This window comes from Vulpes lagopus, chromosome 3 (genome assembly GCF_018345385.1).
Source record: "Vulpes lagopus strain Blue_001 chromosome 3, ASM1834538v1, whole genome shotgun sequence".
NCBI lineage: Eukaryota > Metazoa > Chordata > Mammalia > Carnivora > Canidae > Vulpes > Vulpes lagopus.
The window spans coordinates 54089569-54107534 of NC_054826.1; the positions used below are offsets into that span (position 1 = coordinate 54089569).

Here is a 17966-nt window from a genome sequence, read left to right on the forward strand (position 1 = left end):
GCAGTTGGCCACTAACAAATTTCTTTTGGATCCAGGTTGAATATCAGCCAGGAGAGGGTAGGTAGTACATAGAAACTATAAGCATAGTCTCTGCCCTTTAGGAATGGAGCTGTTGATTTCTCCTGGTAATAATAAATAACTGTTTTTAAAAACAGTTACAGTACATTTGTATAATACTTGATACTTTTTAGAGATTTTTCCATATGCCATATTTTTAAAATTTAAAGCCAGCCGATACATCCATTGTTTTGGTCCAATATCTGACTCCAGGAAGCGGTCTACAACTTTTCCAGATCCCTGATGGAGAGGAGAATGGATTTGTTCATAAAAGGACCTAGGGGATGCCTTCTTTTCAACCATTCAGCAGTTATTTTAATGCCTCTGTATGCTGAGTGCTCATGTATGTCAGTGAACAAGATCTTGTCTGATTCACATTTTTTTAAAAAATATTATATTTATTTACTCATGAGAGAGACACACACACACAAAGGCAGAGACACAGGCAGAGGGAGAAGCAGGCTCCATGCAGGGAGCCTGATGTGGGACTCCATCCCGGGTCCCCAAGACCACGTCCCATACTGAAGGTGGCGCTAAACCGCTGAGCTACTCGGGCTGCCCATGATTCACATTTTAGTAGGCAAGACAGTGATTGAATAGAGAATAAGAAGTATATGGGTTCTGAGGTCCCTGGCTGGCACGGTTGAAAGAGCCATGTGACTCTTGATTTCGGGGTTGTGAGTTGAAGCTCCATGTTGGGTGTAGAAATTACTTAAGTAAATAAACTTTTTTAAAAAGAAAATAGAGTCCTATGATAGTGTATAGTGGGCTGTTTGCCTGGTCTGAGTGAGGGGTAAGGGCAAGGCTAACATTTAACTTGGGGCCTTCTGCCGTACTGATCAGGGATGAAAGTGGCAGAGCTTAGTGGCGTAGGTAGTGAGGAAAAAGGATACATTAAAAATGATTCTCAGGTATTTAATGTGAGCACCTGAGCAAATGGGTAGTATTACTCATTGAGATAAAGGGATATTTTGTGGGCAGCTTCATCAGTTCAGGTTTGGGCACATTGGATTTGAGGTGTTTGTGAGGGGTAGGATATACTAGTATGGAACTTAGATAAGAAACCTTGGTTGAAGATAATACTTTTGAGATTCAGCATGTAAGTGTTATTTGAGGGGTGCCTGGCTGGCTTAGTCAGTTGAGTGTCCAACTCTTGATCTTAGCTCAGGTCTTGATTTCAGGGTCACGAGTTCAAGCCCCGTGTTGGGCTCCGTGCTGGGTGTGGAGCCTACCTAAAATAAATGAATGAATGAGCGAGTGAATGAATGAATGAATAAGTAAATGCTATTTGAAATTACAGGATTAGATGAAGTCATTAAGGAGAATGTTATAGGAAAAAGCACTGAGCTATGAAGAACTTGCATTACTTAGTTGACAGAGAGAAGAGGAAGAAAAACTAGATGAGGAAATTGAATAAGAGCAGCTAGAGCACTAAGTAGGAACATTGAGCCAGTGCTGTGTTATAGAAGCCAGCAGAAAGGAGCTCATGAAGGATCAACTGAACTGTAATGCTATTACAAAGTTCATCAGAATGAGGATTGCAAAGCTGGTATTGGAGTGTGCAGCTTGGGTTGTAACAGTCTAAATAGTACATAGTGAGGATGTGAGGGTGGCAAGTATACACAACTCTTTAAAGATGTTTGAAGGAGAGGAGAGGTTCTGAAAAGTTACGAGGTGATGAGGAGTTTTGGAAGGTTTGATTGCATGGGAGAGCTTTGGAGCATAGGCTTCAAATCACAGAGGGAAAGTGGTCTTGGGAGAAGGGATGCCACATTTTCTGGACAGAGGAAAGGTGGATGAGAATGTGAGCTTACTGAGAGGTGGAAGATAAGGTGGTTTATGGAGGAAAGCATTATTTCCCCCCATGAAGTGATAGAAGAGGTTATCTCGGAAAGGGAGAAAGAAGGGTAAGGAAATGCAAGGGCTGGAATGAAGGAACAAGGGATTCAAACTGATGCAGGAAATGTTAGGAAGGAGCCATGTAGAGAGATTTTCTGAACATTAATGAGACCTTAGTAAAGTTATTTATCGTAAAAACTCATGGTTATTTACTTCATTGTGTGAGTGGCCTCCCCTCCCCTTAGTAGGTCCTGTTAGCCAGAACCTGCACAGAATATAGAATAATTGGATAGTAAAATTGGATTATCTTGGATTGTCATTTTTGTCTGACAAGATGTAGAGTGAACAGATAGAAAAGAAAGAATTTAGGGTATTGTCTAGAGAATGATTGAAATGATGGACTATGGAATTTAAAATGTTTAGGAACTGGACAAGGCTGGTGGATAGGAAAAAGAGAAGGGTCAGTTTACTGAGTCTTATTAAATAGGTTAAGAGTGGGGGCACAGATGGGATATTTGGTAGGTTGTGATTGAGAAATGGGTTATCTCATTTTAATATTCAAGAGGTGAAGCCTTCTAGGACATGACAGGCTTCTGCATGAAACAGATTTGGTGTCTGAGCTGGAATGTAGAAGACTATGGATGAGAGAAGGTTAAAGAATCGTGAGGTCAGGGGATTGGGATTTGGTGGAATTCAGCATGATAGGAAGACTGGCATGAAGGGTAGATTGTAAGTCCTGTGTAAAAACCCTTAAATGAAGAATAAGGTTGTTAAGAGACAGGTATGGGGAAGATTAGAAGGTAACTAGCTAAGTGGCACAAACCTCAAAAGAATGGGCTTTTATAAGAGGATGGAATAATAATAGTTTTATAAACAGGCTCTGGAGAGCCAGCATACCAGTGACCCCAAAGCATCCTTCTCTCAGATACTAAAAGGGGCTGTAGGAGAATAGGCACATGTAGTCAGGGTCCAGCTAGGGCATGGAAGTGGTAGAGGGAATGAACCCCCAGGTATATGTGAGTGTCTTGATCACTGAAGTCTGTGTACTTTGGATTTAAGGGTTTGGGTGGTGGTGGCGGCACTCAGTTGTTGGATTATGAGGTTGGAAAGAAGTACAGATACATTTTGAGTATTAGAGTTCAGGAGAAGGTAAATGGCAAGATGTGTTTACATTTTGGATCATGACCCAGAGGAACAGATGAGAAGCATGGTGGCTTTATTTATTTTTAATTTATTTTTAAAGATTTTATTTATTCATGAGAGACACAGAGAGAGAGAGAGAGAGAGAGAAGCAGACACATAGGCAGAGGGAGAAGCAGGCTCTCCATGGGGAACACAATGCGGAACTTGATCCCAGGACCCCAAGATCACAGCCCGAGCCTAGGGCAGACATCCAACTACTGAACCACCCAGGTGCCCTCCATGGTGGCTTTATTTTATTTTTATTTTTATTTTTATTTTTATTTTTATTTTTTAAAAAGATATTACTTATTCATGAGAGACAGAGAGGCTGAGACATAGGCAGAGGGAGAAGCAGGCTCCGTACAAGGAGCTGGATGCAGAACTTGATCCCAGGACCCCCGGGGTCACGACCTGAGCCAAGGACAGATGCTCAACCACTGAGCCACGCAGGTGCCCTATAGCATAATGCTTTTAAAGAGTATTCCATGTAATAGTAGTTAATTCCTTTTTGATTGCTGAGTAGTATTCTATTATACATGTACCATAATTCATTTATTAGTTGAAGGACATTTGGATTGTTTGCAGTTTGGGGCAATTATGAATGAAGCTGCTATCAACATTCACATTTAGGTTTTTGTTAGACATATGTCCTTATTTCTTTTAAGTACTTAGGTGTGGGATTGCTGGTCATGATAACATTGATCTTAAGTTTATATGCTTGCAAAGGATATAATTTCCCATAAAATAATATAATTTTAAAATAAAACTAACATTTTTAACTGTTTTATTGTAAAATAAAACACAGATATAGAAAACCATGGAATATAATGTATAAAAATATGTTTAATGAATTATTTATATAACTAACACCCACATTAAGAAATAGCATTTTGGCAACCACTCTAGAATCTTTCCATCTGTCCCTTCCTTCACCCCAAGAATAACTGGTTTCCTATCTTTTATCATAATCCCCTTCTTACGTGCAAGTGCTGTAATTAGTGTTCACCTTCATATATTAAAAAAATTAATAAAAGAACAAATTGTTCTTTAACAGAAGATTTACAATACCTTTTTTTTTAAGATTTATTTATTAATGAGAGACACAGAGAGAGAGGCAGAGACATAGGCGGAGTAGGCTTCCTGTGGGGAGCCCGATGTGGGACTTGATCCCAAGATCACGACCTGAGCCAAAAGCAGATGCTCAACCACTGAGCCACCCAGTTGCCTCTCCCTTTTTCTTTTTGAGTTTGTGTTTCTTTTTTCTTTTTCTTTTTAAAGATTTTTATTTATTTATTCATGAGAGACGCAGAGGCACAGACACAGGCAGAAGGAGAAGCAGGCTCCATTCCATGCAGGGAGCTGGACGTGGGACTGGATTCCAGGTCTCCAGGACCACACCCTGGGCTGAAGGTGGCACTAAACCACTGAGCCACCGGGCTGTCCTGAATTTGTATTTCTATTCCACTCCCCTTTCAGAATTTTATCCTAATGAACATATTTATGCTTAGTTTTTTAATGATCATCCTTTTCATAATTCTTTGTTCAAAAATGTGTGCGTGTATATATATATATATTTATTTAAGCTTAAGCTTCTACGAACTTTCTGTGATTGTAATACCCTGAGTATTTAAAAATTCTTCTAGATTATTATGAACACAGTTATTAGTGTGTATTTGATCAAATATGAATGCTATACATTTTAAAGGCAAATTTATTGGAAATGTAGGTTTGAATGATGATGGGTGGGGCTTTTTCCAGTTCATGTGTATGACTGTCATTGCTAGGCTAAGAAAAAGCTTTGGCATCAGTCTGTTCTAGGTTTTTTTTTCTCTCTCTCTTTAAAAATATTTTATTTATTTATTCATGAGAGACACAGAGAGGCAGAGATACAGGCAGAGGGAGAATTAGGCTCCATGTAGGGAGCCTGATTTAGAAATGAATTTCCTTAAACCTCAGTTGTGCCTATGTATGTTTTGGAAGTTTTTAGTGTAACTCTAGGGGTCTGTATATTTAATTTGAAGAGTTAATTGTCATCTGGAAGGGAGGACCACTGCTTGAGGAGTGACTGGAGTATATAGTACATTTCCAGTTTCCTGGTGGTCAAGATGGCCAGCTTGAGCAGGAGCCATGGTAGGAAATAAGCTCCTTGACTTGCTGGTGGGTTGTCACAGTTAACACAGGCTGTTGATTTGGGGATGTGGGAGGTTGAGTTGATGTGGACTGCTCTGTGATTTAGACTGTGTAGTGGGCCCAGCAGAATAGGACTTTTTTTTTTTTTTTTTTTTTTTAAGATTTTTGTTTATTCATAGAGACAGAGAGAGAGGCAGAGACACAGGCAGAGGGAGAAGAAGCAGGCTCCATGCAGGGAGCCCGACGCGGGACTTGGTCCCTGGTCTCCAGGATCACACCCTGGGCTGTAGTCGGCACTAAACCGCTGTGCCACCGGGGCTGCCCAGAATAGCACTTTTGAAGTTATTTTATGTTTACTGATTTGTTTGTTTTTTACTGTTTAAATTATATATAAATTTGGTATTTGATAGGTATGCAAAATATATAAAAATGTTTTAAATTATTAAGAAAAGTTTTTCTTTTTTCCTTTTTTTTAAAGTACCTTTTACCGTTCAAATCTTTGAGTAGAATTGAACCACTGAAGATGTGGCATCTTTTTCCTTTGGCTTTTTGGGTGCCTCTGATAAATAGCCACATATTCTTGTTACAGTGAAAAAAATCCACTCCCTTCCACAGAAGCAAATGCTGTTGACAGTTCATTTCTTCCTCTCTCTCTCTCTCTCTCTCTCTCTCTCTTGATTTTATTTATTTATTCATGAGAGACAGAAGCAGAGATGTAGGCAGAGGGAGAAGCAGGCTCCATGCTGGGAGCCTGATGTGGGACTTGATCCCAGGAGCCTGGGATCATGACCTGAGCTGAAGGCAGATGCTCAACCACTGAGCCACCCAGGCGCCCCTGTTGACAATTTCTTATATAGCTTTTCACAGTCTTCAGTATGCATAGCATATAAATCTATCTATCTATATATATTTAATTTATTCATGAGAGACACACACAGAGAGGCAGAGACACAGAGGGGGAAGCAGGCTCCTTGCGGGGAGTCTGATATGGGACTCGATCCCTGGACCAGGATCATGCCCTGAGCTGAAGGCAGATGCTCAAACACTGAGCCCCCCAGGCATCCCAAAAATCTATATATTCTTAAACACACAGGCACATACAAATGATAATGCGATATAGATATAGATATATGTATGAATGTATGTATGGCATATTGTGCCTTAAAAAACTTAAATCTTTTAAGATGCACACTTACTAGTATTTATAGATCTACTTGTTTTTTTGTAGCAGTTCATGGTTTTCCATTGTATGAACATACCATACTTTAAAACTAGTCTGTTAGGATTATTTTGACTGTTTTTAGTCCTTTGTTGTTACAAATAATGGCTATATTGAACATCTCCACTTGTGTTTTTGATCATGTCTCAGTATAGTGGTCAAAGATGTTTCTAGAAGTAGAATGAAAGGGCGTATACATTTCAGTTTTCAGTTGATCTTGCCAAATTTCCCATTACCAGTGTGGCGGCTTTTTTTTTTCCTCCTCTTCCTATCAAACTTTGGACTTGGCCTAACTGAAAGAATACTGTTTATTTTGCAGGGGGGCGGGGCGTGTTAAATTTTTTTCATTTTATAATAGAAATGGTTGAAAGCTTCCTAGCTCTTTTTCCCAGTCACCCCAGTTCTCCTTGGAGTGGCCATTTTTTGTTTGTTTCAGCCTTTCTGACATATACTGTACACATACAGTCAACACAAGTAGTGACGTGTATTTAAATCCACAAATGTTAACATGCTGTTTTGTACCTTGCTCTTTCTCTTAATGTATCTTGGGTGGTCGTGATGTGGGGATAATTCTTTTTTTTTTTTTAATTTTTATTTATTTATGATAGTCACACACACAGAGAGAGAGAGAGGCAGAGACACAGGCAGAGGGAGAAGCAGGCTCCATGCACCAGGAGCCCGACGTGGGACTCGATCCCGGGTCTCCAGGATCGCGCCCTGGGCCAAAGGCAGGCGCCAAACCGCTGCGCCACCCAGGGATCCCTGGGATAATTCTATTGTAATACATTAAAGGATTCTTTCTGGCCTCTCTACCTTTTTTATTTAAAATACTGCTGCATGGAGGGGTGCCTGGTTGGCTCAGTTGTTTGAGTGTCCGCCTGTCCGGCTCTTGATCTCAGCTCAGCTCTTGATCTCAGGGTCATGAGTTTGGGCCCTGCTCTGGGCTTGGCACTGGGCATGGAGCCTACTTAAGAAAAAAAAAGTACTGCTGCATGGTTATGTCAGTATCTGTGTGCTCTAAATTCCTTAAATGGTTCCTCGTTGATGTGAGACTTTGGTTTGCTTTTTGTCATCTAAGTTGCCTTATTTTTCAAATACCACTCTGTGACTGTCAACCCGTAACATATCTACTACGTTTCATCTGCAAAATGAGGTACAGTTTCACATTTCCTTATCTGAAACCTTAGGGGCCAGATTTGTCTTGGAATTTAGGATTATTTTGGAATAGAGAAAATATATATTTTACATTAATAACCCATCAAAGTCTGAGGTGGCACTCTACTCAAAGACAGTGTTTAGAAAAAGAAAATACATTCCTAAGTAGGATAAATATTCTAAATAGCTTCATTTAGGTGAGGTCAGGTTTTGCTTCAGAATGTATTATGAAAAAAATTTAGTTTTCAGAGCTTCTTGGGTGTTGGAATTGTAGATAAAGGCTTATGAACTTCTAATAGTACCTACTTCACATGGTTGCTATGAGATCAAATGAATTAATATGTGGAAAGTATTTAGAAGCCATTGGGGCACATACTGAGGGCTTAGTAAGTATAAATATTGTTCAGCTTTGTTTTACTTTTTTTTCTCAACTTTATTGAGATGTAGTTAAACTATAACATTGTGTGCTTTTTTTGTTTTAAGATGCTGCAGGGCAGGGGTGTGGGAGGGGAGGGCAAAAGAAGAGGGAGAGAGAATTGCAAGCGGACTCCACACCCAGCATGGAGCCACACATTGGACTGGTCTGATCTCAGGACCATGAAATCATGACCTGGGCCAAAATCAGGAGCCCGGCTCTTAACTGACTGAGCTACCCAGGTGTCCCATGTACTTTATTAGTTTTTGATATTTTTTTAAAGATTTCATTTTTAAGTAATCTCTACATCCAACGTGGGAATTGAACTCACAACCCCAAGATCAAGAGTTGCATGCTCGTTGCTTGACTGACTGAGCCAGCCAGATGCCCTGTACTTGACTTTTTTTCTTTTTTTTTTTACTTTTGATATTTAATTGTGAATGAAATAAAGTTTCTTTTCATAAGTTATTTATTTATATTTCTTTTTCTATAAATTGCCTCTATGTCTTTATGTCTCTAGCTTTTTTTTTTTTTTTTTTTTTTTTACTGAGATGATGGACTTACTGATGTGTAGGATTTTTTTTTAATTAAAAATTTTATTTATTTTTCATGAGAGAGAGAGAGAGAGAGAGGCAGAGACCCATGCAGGGAGTCTGATGTGGGACTTGATCCCAGAACTCTGGGATCATGCCCTGAGCTGAAGGCAGACACTCAACCACTGAGCCACCCAGGCATCCCATAAGTTAACTAATTTTAATGAAGTACCATTTTATCAAATATTTCTTTTATAACAAAGGAATACACACTCTTCCCTAGGCATTCTTTTTGTTGGACAGTTCTAATTTAACTTTAATATTCTTGCTCTTAGCCCTTACAGTTTGTATAAATTGAATGATTTCTACATATCGAGTAAGTTTGTTCCCTCTCCTCATGACAACCACTCCAATATTTAAAGGCAGCTTGCATGTAATGGAAGTTCCTCCTTACCCTATAAATTAATTTTTTTAGTTACCTCCCTGTTATTTAATGAGTAATGATCTCCAAAAGCTGCTTCTGTATCTGTACAGTCAGTCTCCTTAGTCAGAAGTCAAAGGTTTTGTTTGTTTATTTATTTATTTAAAAGATTTATTTGTTCATGAGAAACAGAGAGAGAGAGGGAGAGAGAGAAAGAGAGGCAGAGGGAGAAGCAGGCTTCATGCAGGGAGCCTGTCGTGGGACTCGATCCCAGGTCTCCAGGATCAGGCCCTGGACTGAAGGCGGTGCTAAACTGCTGAGCCACCCGGGCTGCGCAAAGGTTTTGTTTAAATTAAGGCCTCAGCACATCACGTGATAAATTTGTTCAAAATATTCACTATTTAACCTCTTCATCTGGACCTTTTCTATTAATGTGTATTAAGATGATTTACCTGCTTTTAATATTTCAGTTTTTAGCAGCTATTACTATAGGTAGTATAATGTAATAGAGCTCAGTATGGGCCTTTTTATGAGGTCTTTTGGACATTGATTTAATTGGTAACTGTTGCTGTCATTGGCCTCTCTGGGCCTGTTTTTCCACATCTGTTGTAACAGTAGGCTTGGTGAAAGTAAAAATATCTTCACTTTTTTTTTTTTACAAGAAGGATGAAGGAAGTATATATGTTAGTATATACAGACTAGCATGCAATTGCATAGATTGGTATATCTGTATGTCTCTAGCTTGAGTAAACAATAATTCATAATCTTGTTTCATGTCTATCCCTACCTTCTTTTTTTATAATGTATTATTTTAAAGCAGATTCCACACATTGTATTTCATATGTAAATATAGTTCTTTAACTCTCCTGAGATCATGACCTAAGCAGAAATCAGGACTCTGGCACTTAACCAATTGAGCCACCCAGGCACCCTGTACCATTGTTGTTACTCTTTAAGGTACTTAATATGTATCCTTGTCAGATTTTATAAGCTTTTGAACAGACTATTTTTTAAACAGTATTTAATCCAAGAGATAGGAAAGTCTTTTTCATCAACTCCATCCCTCTGTACATAATATAGACCTGCCTCATTCTTGAATAGCTACATAGTATTTACATATGTAGCTGTATGATAATTTAAGTAGTTTTTTGTTTTTTTAAGATTTTACTTTTTATTTGACAGAGCTACAGAGCAACAAGCAGGGGGGGGCCAGGGAGGGAGAGGGAGAAGTAGAAGTAGGCTCCCTGCACAGCAGGGACCCCAGTGCGGGGCTCAATCCCAAGACTCTGGGATGATGACCTGAGCCAAAGGCAGATACTTAACCGACTAAGCCACCCAGGCATCACTAAGTAGTTTTTTTTTTTTTTTTAAGATTTTATTTATTTATGAGATAGAGAGGCAGAGACACAAGCAGAGGGAGAAGCAGGCTCCATGAAGGGACCCTGACGTGGGACTCGATCCCGGGTCTCCAGGATCAGGCCCTGGGCTGAAGGCAGCACTAAACTGCTGAGCCACCGGGCTGCCCTAAGTAGTTCTTTACTGATAGGTGTTTTATTGTTTATAAAGGCAAAACCCAGGAAATTATAGTGAGTTTTCTTGTTTCTTACGTTATTTCACATTTATTGTTTGTAGAGTAAGTACATATAAAGCTGCTTGCTTCAAAAAGGTAAGTTCATTTCTTTGACATGGACATTTTTAATTGTGGAAGATACTACCCAAACGCTCTTTGTTAGTGGTTATAAGATATGCTCCTATAGAAAGGTAGTTTTTAAAATTTATTTTATTTATTTATTTTTAAAGATTTTATTTATTAGAGAGAGAGAGAGGCAGAGACACAGGTAGAGGAAAAATCAGGCTCCATGCAGGGAGCCTGACGTGGAAATCGATCCCAGGTCCCCAGGATCACGCCTTGGGCTGAAGGCGGCGCTAAACCGCTAAGCCCTCCGGGCTCCCCTGTAGTTTTATTTTTATTGCTCTGAAGTATTTCTTTGACCAGACCACTTTATTGACTGTCCCATTAATGAATATTTAGATTTCATTGGTTTGGAATGATGTTGCTATGAGCATACTTCTCATGCTGAACCATTTGGAATTGCTAATATTCAATTATTTTTATTTTTATTTACTTGAAATATTTATTTATTTTAGAGAGAGAGAACACACACAAGTGGGAGGGGGAGAGGGAGAGAGAATCCCAAGCAGATTCTGTGCTGAGTGTGGAGCCTGACTTAGGGCTCGAATCCATGACCATGAAATGATGACCTGAGCTGAAACCAAAAGTTGGACACTGAACTGACTGAGCCACCCAGGCACCTCTGTCTGTCTGTCTGTCTGTCTATCTATCTATATCTATCTACCAAATGCATGATTGGGGGTAAGGGAGAGGGAGAGAGAGAATCTTAAGCAGACCCCACACCCAGTGCAGAGCCCAGTGTACTATGCTTGAACTCATGACCCTGACCTCAAGATCTGAACTGATATCAAGAGCCTGCCAGGTACCCTTATTGAATATCCTTTCTTATTAAGTGAATGGTCAAGTCTCTTGATCATTTTTTTATTGGGCATCTTTTTACTAGTGAGTTATATGCATTATTTATGTAGTGTCAGTACTTAGTGTTTTATGGACAGACTTAATTTTTGATGAAATTTCTTTTCGTTTATGGTTAATGGTTTTTGTATCTCTTTGAAGTAAACTTTCCCTCCCTGAGGTCATAAAGATATACTCAGATATTCTAAAAATGTTATATTTTTTCCATACTTAGGTTCTCTTAACTCATCTGGATGTGTAGGAGTTCTTTTAATGAAGGGAATTGACCTCTTTTTTGGTAATATTAATTGCAATTATGTTTTTTACATTTTATTGTTCCTTTAACTTGCTGAAATTTTAGATTTTATGTAAATTAATATGGATTGGGGATCCCTGGGTGGCGCAGTGGTTTGGCGACTGCCTTTGGCCCAGGGCGCGATCCTGGAGACCCGGGATTGAATCCCACATCAGGCTCCCGGTGCATGGAGCCTACTTCTCCCTCTGCCTATGTCTCTGGCTCTCTCTCTCTCTCTCTCTCTCTGTGACTATCATAAAAATAAATAATAAATAAATAAATTAATTAATTAAAAAAATAAATTAACATGGATTATGGGCTTTGTATTAGAGAACTTCCCCATTCCAGAGTAATGTATTTTTTTTTAAGATTTTATTTATTTATTCATGAGAGACACAGGGAGAGAGAGAGAGAGGCAGACACACAGGCAGAGGGAGAAGCAGGCTCCGTGCAGGGAACCTAATATGGGACTTGATCCTGGGACTCCAGGATCATGCCCTGGGCCGAAGGCAGGCACCAAACCACTGAGCCTCCCAGGGATCCCCCTAATGTAGTTTTTAAAATTCTCTTTTATTTTATAATATGTATATAGTTTCATTTTCCATATGCAAGTCTTTGTTTAATCTAGAATATATTTTATTTTATTTTAAATTTATTTATTCATGAGAGACAGGCAGAGACCCAGGCAGAGGGAGAAGCAGGCTCCATGCAGGGAGCCTGATGTGGGACTTGATTCCGGGTCCTCAGGATCACGCCCTGAGCTGAAGGCAGCGCTAAACCGCTGAGCCACCCAGGCCGTCCTAGAATATATTTTAATATTCGGTTTATTTCCCTCAGATGTTTCACTACCCTTGATTGAATAATCCATTTTTCCCATAGACATTTGAAATTCTAGTCAATATACACTGATATCCGACATATATTTTCCTCCTTCTCTTTTTCCTTTAAACCAATAAAAGTATATTTTAGTTTGAAAACTTGCTGAAACTATACATACTATCCCTGAAAAATGTGTGCACATTTTCATACAGTTTCACAAAATATGAAGAACCTGTGAAACCCATTAATAAATCTCTGCTCACAAACTTACCTTCCTTTAAAATAAAAAAGATTTTATTTATTTATTCATGTGAGAGAGAGAGAGAGAGAGGCAGATACACAGGCAGTGGGAGAAACAGGCTCCATGCAGGGAGCCTGATGTGGGACTCGATCCTGGGTCTCCAGGATCACGCCCTGAGCCGAAGGCAGGCGCTAAACCACTGAGCCACTGGGGCTGCCCTCAAAACATTTTTTAAAATAAAGTTATATCTATAAGTTTCTTTAGCGGATATAATTTACTCATCTATTCAATTATATGGCAAAAACGGTCTTACAGATGAATTATTAAAGTACATTATGTATTTTTAAGTTTCTGAAATACATTACATAGATAAAAGCCAACGTAACCAACAGTTCTGCCTATGATGTCCAAGTTCTTTATAACCATATTCTAATACACAAAATAAACACTTTCCATAGTCCTTCATCATTTAGCTCTGAAACAAATATTTATTTATTTATTTATTTATTTATTTTTTTTTTTTTTGTTTTTTTTTTTTTGAAACAAATATTTATAACTATACCTTCAGAAGAGAAAACAATACCTTACCCTGAAATGCAGAACTACTTTCAGCTGTCCTCCTCCCTCAAATACCCTAGCCTCTCTGTCACATAAATCCATTTAGCTTCTTAAAACATCAAGTAGCAAAGAACAAGGTTATTTTTTTGTAATTTTAAAAGATGTTATTTATTTATTCATGAGAGACACAGAGAGAGCCAGAGACCTAGGAGAGGGAAACAGACTCCTCGCAGGGAGCCTGATGTGGGACTCGATCCCGGAACCCCGGGATCACACCCTGAGCCGAAGACAGATACTCAACCACTGCTGAGCCTCCCAGGTATCCCATAAACTTTTTAAGTTAGGAGGGACGCCTGGGGGCTCAACGGTTAAGCACCTGCCTTCAGCTCAGGGCGTGATCCTGGAGTCCTGGGATTGAGTCCCACTTCGGGCTCCCTGCATGGAGCCTGCTTCTCCCTCTGCCTGTGTCTCTGCCTCTCTCTCTTTGGGTCTCTCATGAATAAATAAATAAAATCTTAAAAAAAAAAAGGATATTTATTACATAAAACAATTAGAAACAGCCTAAATTAGTTTTGTAACATTAAGACAATAGAATGCTCTACAATTATAAAAGTGATGTGTAGGGGTGACAGGGTGACTCAGTCGGTGAAGCATCCAAATCCAACTCTTGATTTCCACTCAGGTTGTGATCTCAGGACTGTGAGACTGAGCCAGCGCTCTGGCTGGTAATGGAGCCTGCTTAGTATTCTCTCTCTCCCTCTCCCTCTGTTCCTCCTCTGTCTCTTAAAAAAAAGGAGGGGGGTAATACAATGTTTAATGACCTCCCAGAGACCTTCGTGTAGCTAAGCATACTAAGTACTCCCACAAGCTATTTATTAGGAAATAATTCCTTCAGTAATGCTGTAAAGTAGTCTAGGTCAGTGGCTTCCCTTTTGAACAGATAAGGAAGTTGAAGCCCTCAGGAAAACTCCCAAAGTTAGGGGTCTTGCCTGAGCTCTGATGAGCTCTGAAGAGCCAGGGCAACATAAGTCTCCAGACTCAGCTACCATGCTCTCTCTCCACTTGTTAGTAAAAGCAGTGGTGATATTTTTTCTGGTTTGGTTTTAGCCTTGGTTTTGTTTCTATCCCTTTTAAGATATCAGATGTCAGAGTTAGCTTTTAATTTTTAGCTTTTCAGTATTTTAGGCTTAGCAAATGGTACTTCTGAGATCATGAAAACTATAGATCTTTGCCTTCTGCTGGGGACTGTTTAAGAATAAAACAGGTCAGGTATTAGATGCCTTCTCTAAAGGTAAGTAAATATAAGTCTAACAAGTTAAATTATGTTTAAACCCATTGGGTAGCATTAACAGCTGTGCATTGAATTTATGTTATCATTCCTTTGCCTATACTTGATGGCTTGTTAATTGAGATCTGTAATTGGCTTTTCTTAAATATAAGTGCACTTTTTAAGTACTTTTACTGCTTGGCATAAACGTTTTGCTAGTGTTTTTCTACCACTCAATGCTGGGAGAATTAATCATAATACCAATTCAAATCCTATTTTCATCTCTCATTTAGAAAGGTTAACGAAAATGTTTCTGATAAAAATTAAAGATAGCAGAAATGAATTCCTCAAGTTCAAAATGAATAGGAAGTTTAAGGTTTACTAAATTGCTGGGGTAGCCAGTTATCCACCAGAGCCACTGTTAAAAAAAGAAAAAAAAAAATCTTTGAAGTTACATGGCATATAGGATTAGGAGAAAGACTGGAAAGCAGAAATAGTGAAAGAAATCTGACCCAGAGATGGGTTTCTTGACAGAGTGGCATGCCTTATGGGAGTTCTTACTCCAGAGAGATACATTGCCAGAATATTATAATTTATTGTGTTATACTGTTTATTATTATTATTATTTTTTAAATTTTATATATTTTATTTGAGAGAGAGCACAAGCAGAGGGAAAGGCAAAGGGAGAGGGAGAAAGAAGCAGACCTCTCCGCTGAGCAGGGAGCCCAATGCAGGGCTCCTGGGATCACGACCAGAGCCGAAGGCAGATGCTTAACTGACTGAGCTACCCAGGCACCCCTGTGTTATACTCTTTAGATTCTACTAAGTAAATTTCAATTTAAGCATTATTATTTGCAAAACCTCAGAAGATTTGGCTTAGTCATTTCTGAATTGATCTAGTTGCTTAACAATGTTGAAATCTCTTGAGTTAAGGGTAACAATTTTAAGGGACTTGAATGTCTAGGGAGAGTTCACTAAAAGGAGAGCTCTGTGCTTTTTTAAAAAAAAAAAAAAAAAGCCTGGGTGGCTCAGTCAGTTAAGCGTCCCAACTCTTGATTTCAGCTCAGGTCTTGATCTCAAGGTCCTGGAGATGGAGCCCTGTGTAGGCCTCCCGTGCTAGGCGTGGAGCCTGCTTAGGATTCTTTCCCTCTTCCTCGCGCCCCTCCCCCCCCTTAAAAATAAAAAAGGTGGAAGGGGAAATGTCAGATATGTAAATATCCATTAATTTCTTCATAATTTAATGTAACTGCCGTTATTTCAAGATTGATTCTGTACTGTGAAGTAGCCAGATATTCCTATTTGTTAACTTTGACATTGGTGTCACTTATGTTTTTACCCTTGACTTATTTTTAATTTTTATAGATAAAGTGGAGAATTTTAGTGAAGAATATGAAAAGAATAGTCACCATATTTACAAAAATGCTGAAGACAGTACTAAGAAACCCAGTGCAGAAACAACAGTAGCTTCTGTATACAAAGCTGATGAAATCAAGGAAACAAATGACACTTGGAACTCTCAACTTGGAAAAAGGTCAGAATCTCCATCAGAAACATCTCCCATTAAGGGATCTGTAAGAACTGGTTTGTATGAATGGGATAATGATTTTGAAGATATCAGATCAGAAGATTGTATTTTAAGTTTGGATAGTGATCCTCTTTTGGAGATGAAGGATGAGGATTTTAAAAACCGGTTGGAAAATCTAAATGAAGCCATTGAGGAAGACATCATGCAAAGTGTTCTTAGGCCAAGCAACTGTAGGACGTACTGTAGGGCCAATAAAGCAAAATCCTCACAAGGAGCTTCAAATTTTGATAAGCTAATGGACGGAACCAGTCAGGCCTTAGCCAAAGCAAACAGTGAATCAAGTAAGGATGGCCTGAATCAGGCAAAGAAAGGCAGTGTAAGTTCTGGGACCAGTTTTAGAGGGACAGTTGGACGGACTAGAGATTACACTGTTTTACATCCATCTTGCTTGTCAGTTTGTAATGTTACCATACAGGATACTATGGAACGGAGCATGGATGAATTCACTGCATCAACCCCTGCAGATTTGGGCGAAGCTGGCCGCCTAAGAAAAAAGGCAGATATTGCGACTTCTAAGACCACTACTAGATTTCGACCTAGTAATACTAAATCTAAAAAGGATGTTAAACTTGAATTTTTTGGTTTTGAAGATCATGATGAGACAGGAGGTGATGAAGGAGGTTCTGGAAGTTCTAATTACAAAATTAAGTATTTTGGTTTTGATGATCTCAGTGAAAGTGAAGATGATGATGAAGATGACTGTCCAGTGGAAAGAAAGACAAGCAAAAAAAGAACTAAAACAGCTCCATCCCCCTCCTTGCAGCCTCCTCCTGAAAGCATTGATAATTCCCAGGACAGTCAGTCTAGTGCTAACAATGCAGGTAAGACTTTAAAAAAAAAAAAAAATTTAAGTAAATGCCTTTTAGGTTTAAATCAGCAGCTGCTTAGTTTCTACTTAGACACTTAATTTTAACTTATGTTCAATTTTAGTAGAAGTACTCTTTAGGACTACAGATTACCTTATCCAGATTTACAGCATTTTAAATGTTAATTCCACATTGTAAGGATCAATTTATAGATTTATAACTGATCCTTATATAATTGTGTTTTAATTTCGTATTTGTGTTTTAATTCCCATTAGAGAATTTTAAGAGTGTGTGTGTGTATAGGAGTATTAGAGAACTTGATGTTTCCACTTTGAAAATCCAAATGCAGTGGAGACTTAAAGGTAGATTTTGGCAGTTTAGAACTACACTGATAGTAGAATGTAATAATGGAAAAATTGGAAAATTAAAATTGATAAAAGGCTTTGTATTTGGCTCAAAACTAATGAACTAATAAATGTTTAAAACATTCTCAAATCTTAAGTCTTAATCTTAAAAATCATCCTCTTGAGTTGATTTAATAAAATTGAAAAGTGCTAGTTAAGTATTTATTCACTCTTAACAGTGAAGTTTGTCTCTTAAAATAGGACGGCCAGTAATGACTAGAGGCTCTCAAAGAGTTGATAATCTACTGTGAGAGACAAACAAAAGAAGTAGGTTAGCTTTGCTGGAATTAAGTCATTACCTGACACGGGCTTTGTGAGGAAGAGTAAGTGAAAGCCTCTGGGATATAGGGGCTATACTTATATATATTTAACCAAGTACATAGTTTCTTTGTATTGGTTTACTTGCTACATACAGTTTTTGTACTGTGAAGTCATTATGGTGAATTAGAATTCTGATAGTATTCTTACGTATAGATTCTCTTGTACATCATCATACTTGAGACTACTCTACCA

At 38.6% G+C, this 17966-nt stretch overlaps 1 protein-coding gene across 4 annotated transcripts in view; it reads left to right on the top strand.

The window, feature by feature from the left end:
- WAPL (WAPL cohesin release factor) overlaps window positions 1-17966 on the top strand; it is an 80301-nt gene that overhangs the window by 10267 nt on the left and 52068 nt on the right. For all 4 annotated transcript variants that reach the window (XM_041748597.1, XM_041748599.1, XM_041748598.1 and 1 more), the window contains exon 3: window positions 16021-17064. In XM_041748597.1, the coding sequence (XP_041604531.1) occupies window positions 16021-17064 (1044 nt within the window). The remainder of the gene's footprint in view (window positions 1-16020; window positions 17065-17966) is intronic.